Consider the following 12389-nt stretch of genomic DNA (forward strand, 5'->3'; position numbering starts at 1 on the left):
TTCTGGGTGTTTGTGTTTTTTTGTAACTTTGACTATGGGGTTAGTAATGGGGGTGTCTTATAGACGCCTCTCCATTACTAACCTGGGCTTGATGTCAGCTGGCATTATAAGCTGACATCAACCCCAACCCTATTACCCCACTGCCACCGCTACAGGGCAGTGGGAAGAGCGAGGCTAAGTGCCAGAATTGGCGCATCCTATGGATGCGCCATTTCTGGGGCGGCTGACGGCTGGTGTTTCTAGCCTGGGAGGGGGCCAATATTCATGGCACCCTTCCTGGGCTATTAATATCAGCCCCCAGCTGTCTGCCTAGCCTTTGCTAGCTATTAAAATAGGGGGGACCCCACGTCATTTTTTTGGGGTCCCCCATGTTAATAGCTAGTAAAGGCTAGGTATTCAGCTGGGAGCTGATATTAGTAGCCTGGGAAGCTCTGTGGGTATTACCCCCTTCACAGGCTTCAAACATCTGCCCCAGCTGTCTGCTTAACCTCCGCTAGAGACTAAAATTACGGGGAACCCCACGCCAATTTTTTTTTTTAATAAATCCTTTATTTTAACACTAAATGACAAGTACAGTAATCAACACTATCACTGTACTTCATATATATGTGACTGACATGTTTCTATCTAATCTATGTGTGATGCTCTATTCTTTCTGTTATAAATTGTCGGGTACTGATGCTGAATTGCCAGCCGGCTTTTTTAAAGAGACGGTGCATGAAAACACTGATATTTTTTTAAATAAATCCTTTAACACTAAATGACAAGTACAGTAACCAACACTGTCACTGTACTTCTTATATATGTGACTGACATGTTTCTATCTATCTAATCTATGTGTGATGCTCTATTCCTTCTTGTCTAAATTGTCGGGTACCGGTGTATGCCGCTGCTGAATTGCCGGCCGGCTTTTTTAAAGAGAGTGTCTTCTGAGCAGTTTGTCAGCTTTTGGACACCTTTGAAGGTGTTTTCTATGTGTTTCTATGTGTTTTTGTTTGCCTGCCATTGGTTTTAACGGTGTTCGACGGTGTTCTAAGGTGTTCGACGAACAGTTCCTCGAAAATCCCGGTGTTCGACGAACTGAACCGAACCCGAACACTATGGGGGTGGCTCAACACTATTCAGGATCTCCAGTCTGTACAGGAACCGGCAGGGTCAGTTGCAGTTTTTAGCTTTACCCATTATCCCGAGTAAGTAGCTACACTAGCATAACACAATGTGATGCTGGACAAAACAAGAGTCAGTAAGAAGACAATGGACAGCAGGTTAGTCAGCAGATTTTGACAGAATAGCAACGAAGAGGTTTATTGGTGTATAAAATATTACATTTTTGAGAGGTTTCTCATTCTTATGTTTTACATCCAAAAAGTTCTAGTTCTTCAGAAAACTCAATCAAATCTTCACAACGACTTATGAATTCTGGATTTTGACACTCTCTCTCGTTTGGCCAATGTTCGATCCATGTGTTTTTTCCAATAATGTAGGAATAACTAAAAAAAAGGAAATAGAATTTACATGAGACTACATTAGTATAGATAGTAGAATAAACAGTATTACAAATGGTGTAGAAAGAGAAGACATTTTGCATTTATCTATTGTAACCTAGTGCTACATTCACAACATTCACAATTCTGAGCTGAAATTTCTTCACATTTCCTGCTTGTTCTGTGTTGTTTCACCATGATTATTAACGAAAAATAATAAAAGTCAATTTTTAATTGCAATCCCTTAAATTAGGATTAGTTACCCCCTCTGGTAATCTGCTAAAATGAAATTTCATCCCTAAAGGGTTTGTTGAAATTTCATCCCTAAAGGGTTTGTTAGACACCTGGTTATTAATTCGCTTTACATCAAGTACTTACTCTTCACTAACCTGATATAGGAAAAACTAATTCTCCAATTGCATCCTGGGATGTTCTGTATTGTTGTAGACCCACACCAATTCCAGAACTAAATTTGTCCCTTTCTACTGTGCTTTCATGGTTTGTAGCAGTTGTACCAATGTATGATTCAGGTGCACAGAAGTGCTCTTTTTTGTGGTTGATATGGTATAATGTGATATTTTCATCTCTATTATTACCGTCACATTTCTCTCATAAATGTACCTTGAATATAGGCGGACTGGTCATAATGCAGCTGTGTGGGACACCTATATGGCATGTAGGGATTCACTCTCTCTGGTAGGCATTAGGCTTTTGGCCTTAGGTAGCGTTCACACAGGCAATGCAGTTTTGGTCCAAACACGTGCAGTTTTTCTTGCTTTCTACAGGTTGCTCAGCACAAAAACAAACTCATAAACATAAATCCCTAGCCTTGTCCAGGCGCTAACTAAACAGAACAGACCCTGACTACTCACACAAGGTTGAGCTAGCCCCAGCTCGGTGAAATAAAACAGCTATTGTCCATAGGAACCACTGATCCCCGCAGTTCTCAGCACATGGCCTGTGCAGACTCTTCTCAGAGAGGGATTCTGGCCTGGCTCGCTCTTCAACTCAAAGACACATCCAGTCTGGTCAGCTTCCCTGAGCTGACTGACTTAGGTGAACACCTACGTAAACTAGACTGGATAAATAAGGTTCCCAAAACTGACATCAATCATGGGGCCTGGGCAATATAATATATTTTGGTATACTTTTTTGAAACCTCTCCCCTGATGAACCCCCCAAAATGGAGGGGGGAAACGCGTTGGGAATGAATTATGGTCTATATGAGACTTTGAAGGCATAAAAACGATAAGTAACAAAAATTTTAATTTATTAATATTATTTTCTCTGGGCAAAAACATATCTGATAATCTGGATTTAACCTAGATGAATATACATACTTACCTAAGTAATGCTTGAATGGGAGTTTCTGTTTAAACTTGATGATCCAGGAATGTCTATTTGTCACTATCTATATATATTTGGTTGATTATATAAGAACTCATTTAGTGATTTCATTTTTGGTCTATTGATCAGACACCAGATACCTTACCACATCGAATGGAGTGTTATAAGTAGTGTTGAGCCACCCCCGTAGTGTTAGAGTTCGGTTCGGTTCGTCGAACACCCGTATGTTCGCCGAACTGTTCGTTGAACTGTTCGTCGAACACCGTCGAACAGCGTTAAAACCAATGGCAGGCAAACAAAAACACATAGAAACACATAGAAAACACCTTCAAAGGTGTCCAAAAGCTGACAAACTGCTCAGAAGACACAACTAACACATTGAAAAGTGACAAGTACATATAGTCATGTGAAAAGAAAAGAGGTGGAGGAGTAAAAGGAGGGGGAGACACAGATATAGGCATGTCATGCCCTTCTAAAACCAAAAAAGTGCGAAGCTGACACGGCCAGTCCGTTCCTGCCCTTGCGACCTCCATGCTGCCGGGTTTGTGCCAGAGCCGCGGTGGACCCTGACGACCAGCCCCCCTCTCCCAATACTGGTGCCTGTCCGCTGGTGGGTCGAGCGAGCCCCCCTGCGGTGGAGGCAGATCTAATCTTTTTAATTTAAATTGTCTCTCTAATTTGAATGAATACTCTTTAAATCATTTTACAAGGATCTATTGGAGGGCAAGTCTCATGCCAGCAGCCACGGTAGCAGGAAGTGGAGGAGGTGTGGCCTGTGTTCCTAGCTGAGTGAGAGCTGTGTGGAGGAGCTCCTGGGAAGCTCCAACTAGGACTTTTTTCTAAGCCCGACCCTTGCCTCTTCGTTTTCCCAGGACCGAGGCAGGGGTGTCGGGGGGTATCCCCGGGCTCCGGCCCTCCCGGTCTGGGATGAATATGGATCCATCGGAGGACTCTGTGAGGAGGTCTGGGAGGCTGTCCCAGCGTGAAGCGGCTACGGTGAGCATGCCGGCATCGGCTAACAAGGTGACTGGCAAGCCCAAGGGAAGCAAGGGGAGTGCCCCATGGGCCGAGAGGGGCCCGGACGAGTCAGCGGAGGCTTTCTCCCAGCGGGTGGTGGAGATGTTGCGGTGCCACGAAAAGGGGAAGGTGGCACTGGCGAAACTCCTGCTGGACTTGCGGCAGGCCAAGGCGCTATATAATGCAGCAGCCCAGAGGAAGCGCCCGGCGATCGCCACGCAAATCCAGAGGGTCAAGGATAGGATTGCCGAGGTGGAGCAGAGGCAGGCGGAAATAGAGAGGGCTGCGGGTCCCTTTCTGGAGAAATTCTCTAATGATCGGCGGTTCTCGGGCCAGGAGGGGTTAACCACGCAGCAAGGAAGGGGGGCGTATGAAGGGGGCCTGCCGGTCAGTGAAGGCACTCCCAGGACTATGCATGGCAGCCAGGAGCCTGGAAAGGAACGTTTGTCTGGAGCCCCGCCCCCTGTCCCACCCACCACAGCTCTGGGTGCTGCCCCGGGGGTTACCCCAGCCATGGAGGAGGAGAAGGTGGGGGGTGGAGGAAGTGGCGCGCTGTTAGTGCGAGCAGAGGATAGTGTGGGTGCGGGCACAAAGGCCGAGGGATCGCGGTCCGGGGCTCCGCCCCTTGCCCCACCCACCTCAGCGCTCGGCGTGGCCACCATGAGAGACACACGTAGAACTGCAGAGCCCAGCGGCACCCGGTCTGCCGGCCCGCCCCTAGCCCTGCCCACCTTGGCACTCGGCGTGGCCACCATGCGAGACACACGTGGAACTGCAGAGCCCAGCGGCACCCGGTCTGCCAGCCCGCCCCTAGCCCCGCCCACCTCGGCGCTCAGCGCGGCCACCATGAGAGGCACACGTGGAACTACCGAGCCCAGCGGCCCCCAGTCTGCCAACCCGCCCCAAGCCCCGCCCACCTCGGCACTCGGCGTGGCCACCATGAGAGAGACACGTGGAACTGCAGAGCCCAGCGGCACCCGGTCTGCCGGTCCGCCCCTAGCCCCGCCCACCTCGGCGCTCAGCGCGGCCACCATGAGAGGCACACATGGAACTACCGAGCCCAGCGGCCCCCAGTCTGCCAACCCGCCCCAAGCCCCGCCCACCTCAGCGCTCGGCGCAGCTACCATGAGAGCCGCGAGTGTAACTGCAGAGCCCAGCAGTTCCCGGTCTGCTGGTCCGCCTCTAGTCCCGCCCACCGCAGCTCTCTGCACTGCCTCTGTACAGTCTGTGGGCAGAGGGAAGGAGGGAGGCAGGAGGGACATGAAAGAAAAAGCAGCAAGCAATGCTTATAGTACCACAAGGCTCAGCAAGCCTTGCGCCGGTGCCCCGCCCCTCGTCCTGCCCACCACAGCACCTGGAGTTGCCCAGAAGAAACCTGCGGCTGGGAGGGAGGCAGCAGGGAAAACAGCAGGGAAGACAGAGACGGATCCAGGAACAGTGTCCCAGGAGGTGGCAGTAACCCCGGTCGAGCAGCCTACCGGCGTTACTGGGGAGCCTCCTAAATCTTCCGGTCTGCGTCCTGAGCAGGTGGCGCTGCCTGCCTCCAGCACATCAGAGGAGGAGGACATGGAGGCGTCTTCGGGGTCCGGGGGGCTCATGGCGGCCATCCGGTTGCTGGAGTCCCCGGTGAACCTCCAGCATTTTTGTTTCGGGGACGAAGATCCGGGACCCGGAAAGAAGAAGGGGCGCAAGAAGAAGGCACAGGAGACGGTGAGTATGCGTTACGTGTTTAATGATGATACTGATGCTGCTGCTGTCTCCTGTGTAACCCCCACCGGTCAAGGGCGCCCGAATCATGAAGTTGGTCCTCGGCGCAGGTCCGGTGGGGAGAGTAAAGGCAAATGTAAGGCGAGTGGTGATGGTGTGGCGATCCCTACGGAGGACAGTAGGGATGGCAAAGGGTCATCGCTGGCGGTGGCGCCAGACATATTCAGTGTGGTGGAGTTCCCGTCTCTGTCTCCCATGGCCTCTGGGTCTCGGGCAGAGGGAGGTGGGGGTTGTGGCGGTGGAGCCGGAGCAGCTTTTTCAGAGATCTTGGCTGAGGTACGGAGGATGGTGGGGGAGGAGAGAGACACTGCTTCCATATCTGGCCAGAGGGTTGAGGGGCCGCATGCTGGGGACAAGGCTGCCGGGGGTAAACCGGCCGGGGTGTCTGCACCTGTGAGGTTGGTAAAACCCGGTGCCCAAAATCCCGGCCCCTGTGATACCCAGCGCATGAATATTGGAGGGTCCAAGGTGGCAGAGGGGGAGAAGGGGAGTAAGGACAATGCTGCGGATGTGGTGAGTGTCCTGAAACCCCCCCCCCCAGTGATGCCAGGACCTTGGGTAAAGCGGTTAGTACCCCACCTGTTCTGGCTGGCATGGATGGGGTGCATGAGGTGGGGATGAATGGGGTACATAAAGGAGGTGAGGATGGAGGTGAGGATGCAGGTATGGAAGTGGTGAGTGGTACGGCTGGTGGTGATGGTAGTGGTGCAGGGGCGGTAGGTGAGGCTGTGAGGCAGAGTGTGAGTGTGAATGAGGGGCCAAGTGTGAGGCCAAGGAATCCCAGTTCGTTGGCGGCCTCGTTAGAGGGCGGTTCACATGTCCGCACCTTTGCGGCGGCCGCTGCCGCGGGTAGTGGAGGGTCCTTGTCAGGGGACACTGGGCAGGGTTACTTGCAATGGCGTCTCCTGGACGCCCTGAAGAGGGGAGAGCAGTCCATTACAGTGGAGGGTAGGGAGGTAGATTTATCGTTCTGGATAGACCGACATGGTCTGTCCGCCTTCCGAGAGTTAGGGGCAGAGAACGTTACGTGGTCTCTGCCGACAGCAGGGCAGGGTGGCGTCCGTAGGAATGTGGTCCGTCTCCGGTGGGAAGGCAATGAAACGTGCCCCTCTAGGGACAAGGTGGTGGAGCTTTTCCTGGGGATGGGCTTCAGGGCTGATGACATCTATACCCTGATTCATCCCTATGGTGCCACCTTTTTCGACGTCAGCTTTGTGAGATCGGAGGGCCTAGAGCTCTTCTGGTCTCAGTATGAGCTGGCTCGGATTTGCCCTGAATGGCGAGGGTTTATAGTCCAGGCTATCTCTCGCCAAAACTCAGTGAAGAAAGTGACCGTGCTCACCAGTAACGAGTCACTTTCTGAGATGGACATCATGACCTGGCTGAGCAGGTATGGGGAGGTGGTCCAGATTCCCAAAAAGAATCTGGACAAGCATGGCATCTGGTCAGGGGCCTGGACCTTTATGGTAAAACTGAAGGTCTCGGGTTACTCGGTTACCCACATTCCCACTTCAACATTCTTGGGAAGGGACCGAATCCTGATCTTTTACCAGGGGCAGCCGAAGTTGTGCCATAGGTGCGGCAGCCCCTCTCACTTCAGCGCGGGGTGCAAGGTGGAGAAGTGCGCAATGTGTGGAGGGGTGGGTCATCTGGCTGCAACCTGTAGGGACATTCGGTGTAACCTGTGTGGTGTCTTGGGACACCCGTTTAGTCGCTGTCCGCGCTCCTATGCCAATGTTGGCCTGAATCCGGGAGGTGCTGGTAGGGAGGAGGCGAGGACCAGACCAGCCGGTGAAGGGACTAGCGGCGGCGTAGGAAGTAAGGGACCGGTGAGGAGCAGAACTCCCCCTGAGGCGGGAGGGAAAGAGCAGCGTCCGAGGAGAGTGGTGGAGAGGGACCAGGGGATTATGTCCCTGCCTCTGGTCCCTAGTTCGGGGGAGCTTGCAGCTGAGGTCCCGGACAGTGAGATAGACGAAGAGGTCAGGAGGATGGTCAGGGAGGATGGGGCCACCTCTCCCTTATCCTCATCCAGCGAAGGTGTGGATGAGGGGGGGAATGAAGAGTGGCAACAGCAAAAGAAGAGGGAGAAGAAAAGGGTGAGGAAGAAGGGTAACTCGAAGGAGAAGGCAACCCGGGGCCAGGTGCCAAAGGAAGGCTCTTCCTCCCTTCCTCCGGTGGAGCTCTCCAACCAGTACCAGGCCCTAAGCGAGTCTCCCTTATCTTCAGATGGGGGGGAGGAGGGGGGTCTGGTGCTGGGGGTTGCGGACAAGGATGTAGGGGCTAAAGGGGGCGCCAGGCCCTCAACATCGGGGGTCGACCCAGGGCCTCCTGACAAGGGCAAGGGTGCGCCTGAAACAGTTGTGCCCGTTAAAGTTGTGTGTGGAACAGCAGGTATGGATGTGTCGGTGTGCCTGAAACGTGCTATATCGTCCTCTGAGGAGGAAAATGGAGCACATGTAAAGGGTAAGGTGGGTGGGAAGAAGGTCGCTGTCCAACCTGATCACTCATGATGGCGGCACTCACCCCATTGACGCTGGCGACCATTAATGTTGCCAGCATAAAGTCTGATGCGGCTAGGTTCACGGCCTTTCATTTTCTCGGCCAGCTTGATGCCGACATTTTGTTTTTGCAGGAGACCAGGTTGGTCGATCTCACGTCCCTTAAAAAAGCTAAGAGGGAGTGGGTACACGGGCCTTCCTATTGGTCTCTTGCGGCTGAGCCGTATAGCGGTGTGGCGATCCTTTTCAAGACTGCAGATGTAGTATGCCGACGGGTTATTGAGTTGGAAATGGGGAGGTGCTTGATCTTGGATGTGTTCATAAGGGGACAAGAGCTTCGGCTCATAAACATCTATGGTCCCCAGACTAAGTGGGACCGCAAGTGTCTCTTTATGAGTATTAAACCCTTTTTGTTTTGTAGCCGACTGGTGGTCTTTGGAGGGGACTTCAACAATGTCTCGAGGCCCCAAGACAGAGGAGGTTTCAGAGACCGGTTGGCCTACGACAGCGTCGCCTTGAATAGCATAGTTAGTGAGGCTCGCCTAGTGGATGTCCACATCCGGAACACCACGGGCCACGCGGGTTACACTTATTTCAGAGGTAGTCAGACTAGGTCTAGAATAGACAGGTTTTATTTGAAGGAGGAGGCAGTCTCTTCACCTTTATCGGTGGTAGAGGTTGAATTCTCCGACCACTGCCTGATTATGTTTTCTCTGAATGTTACAGAGACTCCTCGGATGGGAAGAGGTTTTTGGAAGCTGAATTCGTCACTCCTGAAGGAAGCAGCTGTAAGACAGTCCTTTGAAGATTTCTTTCAAAGTCAGGTACCGCTACTGGGCCTTGGTAACACTAAGTCAGAGTGGTGGGAGATCTTCAAACATCGGGTGGCGAGATTCTTCCGCCAGCTTTCTAACCTCAGAAGCCTGAACAGGGATCTCCTGTATCGGGGCCTGAGGAGGAAACTCGAGGAACTTGTCTCGACTGGGGGTGGCCGTGAGGACATCACCAGGGTGAAAGCCTTACTCAAGAGATGTCAGTATGATAGGCACACATCTTTGGTTTCTGAGAGGGACTTCGGGAAGTATCGCTCACCCGACCCCTACAGAAACTGCAAGATGTCAGTGAGTAGTAAGATAGTGGCGGGTCTGAGGGACAGTACAGGATCCCTGACCAGGTCCAGGTCAGGGATCTTGGAGGTCGTCAGATCCTTTTACTCACATCTCTTGGGGAGGCAGGAGCTGGATCGAGATGAGACGTCGGCTTTCCTGGCTGAGGCCATTCCTGAATCAGGGGTAGACCCCTCGCTCGATGTCTTGGTGGATGAGATCAAAGAAGAGGAAGTTAGACTGGCGATTGACGGGCTCCAGCTCAAAAAATCACCAGGTCCGGACGGCTTATCGTCGGAGTTCTACAAGACCTTTAAGGACCTTTTGGTCCCCTTATTGACTCAGGTTTTTAATGAGTGTCTCTCCTCGGGCACTCTTCCGAGATCAATGAGGAGGTCAGCTTTGATCCTTCATTCTAAGGGAAAGGATTCGTCGCACATTGAGAACTGGAGGCCCATATCGCTTCTCAATGTGGACAGGAAGGTTTTGGCTAAAGTACTCTTTAACAGGTTGGTGAAGTTTGCGCCACGGCTCCTTTCTGAGTCCCAGCACTGCTGTGTTCCTGGCCGTAGCACTTTTAGTGCTGTTCTCGGTGTCCGGGAGGCTGTGGAACAGGGTAGGGCTGGCCTCTGGAAGGGGTATCTGCTGTCCTTGGATCAGGCCAAAGCCTTTGACCGGGTTGATCACAAGTACCTGTGGTCCGCTCTTCTGAGGTATGGTCTGCCAGGGAGGTTCGTGGACTGGCTGAAGACATTGTACAGAGGGGCAGAGAGTTTCCCACTTGTGAATGGTTGGATTGGACAGGCCTTTGCGGTGGGCTCCGGCGTTCGTCAGGGATGTCCTCTCAGTCCCCTGCTGTATGTGTTCGCGATTGATCCCTTCATAAGGAGGGTGGATCGTGGACCAATAGCGGGGGTGAGGATGGACCAGGCGGGCGAACGGGAGGCCGCCCTGAAGGTAGTGGCCTATGCTGATGATGTCTCTGTTTTTGTCTCCTCGGAAGAGGAGGTGCGGGCAGTGATGTCTGAGGTGGAGGGCTACTCCAGGGCCTCTGGTTCCATTGTCAATCGGAGCAAGTGTGGGAGTCTTTGGCTGGGGGGAGGAGATCCCAGGTTTGATCTCCCGGACACCCTCCCAGAGCCCCAAGAGTATGCCAAGATCCTAGGCGTTGAATTTGGCCAGGGTGATTACCCAACCAAAAACTGGGAAAGTAGACTTAAAACTGCCGCCCAGAGAGTGGACCAGTGGAAGGGTTGGTCTTTGACCCTGAGGGAAAGGGTGAGCTTGTGCAAAGGTTTCCTGCTCCCATTGTTAATGTATCTAGGCAGCATTTGCATTTTGCCAGAGCCTCTCTGGACGCGGGTCTATGGCCTGTTTTTCCAACTGTTATGGGGAAACAGGCTGAACCTAGTCAAGTGGGAGGTTACTTACCGTACGAGGAGACTAGGGGGGTTGAATATGGTCAACCCCGTGGTGTTCTTGGTTTGCACCTTTCTTAAGCTAAATATATCAAACCTCTGGAAAGAGAGGGCTCCTCTGTGGGTATTCTCCTGTAGGGGATGGTTGCAGTCCTTCTTCCAGGATTGGGAGACAGGAGGGCGTGTGAAGGATCTTCGCACACCGCACGGGCATCTCCCGGCTTATGTTACCCCGGTTTTGAAAGTAATACGCCGGTGGGGTTTGGGAGTGTGGGAGGTGAGGACTCTCACGAGGAAACTTCTCGAGGGGAGGATCTTATTGACCCATTTTCAAAAGCCACTGGCACTCAGGGACTGCCGAAGTCGGGATCTGGAGGTGGGGTTGCGTCTTTTAAATTCAAAACGGATCGCCGCGAAGTATTGGGACTTGACTTGGCGCTGCTTTCGGGGTAAGCTGTATGTGAGGGACAACTTGAAGTACAGGAACTCCGAGGATAGGAATTGTCCTCGTGAGAGTTGTGCTGACACGCTTGAGAGCATGGAGCACTTCCTGCTTCAGTGTCCCTTTAATGCAGAGGTATGCAACAGGGTGGGCGCTTCCATTGACTGGCCTAGGCTGGCGGGCCTCTCCTACGCTGAGTGGGCCTATGGAGCGTTCAGAGACCTTGGTGGACGGGACCAGTGCACTCTTTTTCTAGTTAGCCTAGTGGTTAGGTTTTTCACATGGAATGCACGGTGTTTAGTGTCGACGGGCAGTAAAATCCTCCCAGTGGGTGAGGTATGTAGCAACATCCTTGGTGACCTGGTGAAGGTGCGCTCCTTGGAGTATGAAAGGCTGGGTGCATCGGGGGCCTCCCGTCTCTGGAGGGGTTTCTCCTTCCAGGTGCCTTAGTTCTGGATTGCTCCAAGCCTCCTGGTGGTGGGCTAAGTTCTCACCGTAGCTTTTTGTTTTGAGAATGGTATCATGAAAAGGGTTTACAAGCACCGAACCGGTGCGGATGGTATTTTTGTTATTGTTCTTGTTGTTATTATTATTGTTGTCTTATTGTTCTTTTACTTTGGGGGTTAGTTAGGTGGGGTGGAAGTTTTGAGGGGGGTTAAGCATGAACTTGGACTAGCCCGGGCCCAAAACTGTCGGGGTTCGCCCTAAGTCCGGAAGGACTTTTTCGGAACTTAGAGGCCGGTTCGGGTTGGGGGTATAGTGAGAGTTGGGGTAGTGTATGTGTTATTATGTGTTTCTCATGATTTAAGTGTTGTGTGTTATTTCATATGGTTTATGTGGTTTATATTTTGTTATATGTATTTTGCTTCTGCATCTCTGGTTTTTGTTACGGCAGAATCAGGTGTAAGTGTGGAGGAAGTTTGAGGTATGTTTGGATAGGCTGTGGTTGTATGGTGGTTGTCAGGCAGGTGGGGTCCCTTGTATATACATTGTTTATGTATCGGTTATATTGCTGGAAATTGTTTTCGTTACTTGTACTAGTTTGTGTTTTTACATTTATAATAAAATAGAGTTCCAGCTCCAGTAGCGTCCACTAAAGCTGCTGCAGTTAAAAAGATTTTATAAGGATCGAGCTTGGCGGTCCACCGCAAGGCGTCCTACCGCCAGTCCCAGCCCCTGTGCCTTGGGGTGCCTCCCCGATGCTCTTCACTGAGTGTCCCGGGGGCCCGAACCATTTCCTTTGAAAAAATTAAGTGTCCAAACTACAGGTGGTGTAGCTTGCTTAACAACTGGGATAATCCGCTGACTAG

General features: G+C 52.0%; 1 protein-coding gene across 1 annotated transcript in view; it reads right to left on the reverse strand.

Annotated features, from left to right (window-relative positions):
* Window positions 1-1266: 1266 nt before the first annotated feature.
* Window positions 1267-12389, reverse strand: part of LOC141167050 (A.superbus venom factor 1-like) — a 182199-nt gene continuing 171076 nt past the window's right edge. Inside the window, exon 40 of the mRNA XM_073654376.1 lies at window positions 1267-1490. Coding sequence (XP_073510477.1) covers window positions 1349-1490 — 142 coding nt within the window. The 3' untranslated portion in view covers window positions 1267-1348. The remainder of the gene's footprint in view (window positions 1491-12389) is intronic.

Source organism: Phyllobates terribilis, unplaced genomic scaffold, assembly GCF_046119375.1.
Source record: "Phyllobates terribilis strain yellow unplaced genomic scaffold, ASM4611937v1 Scaffold_11__3_contigs__length_659146591, whole genome shotgun sequence".
NCBI classification, from domain to species: domain Eukaryota; kingdom Metazoa; phylum Chordata; class Amphibia; order Anura; family Dendrobatidae; genus Phyllobates; species Phyllobates terribilis.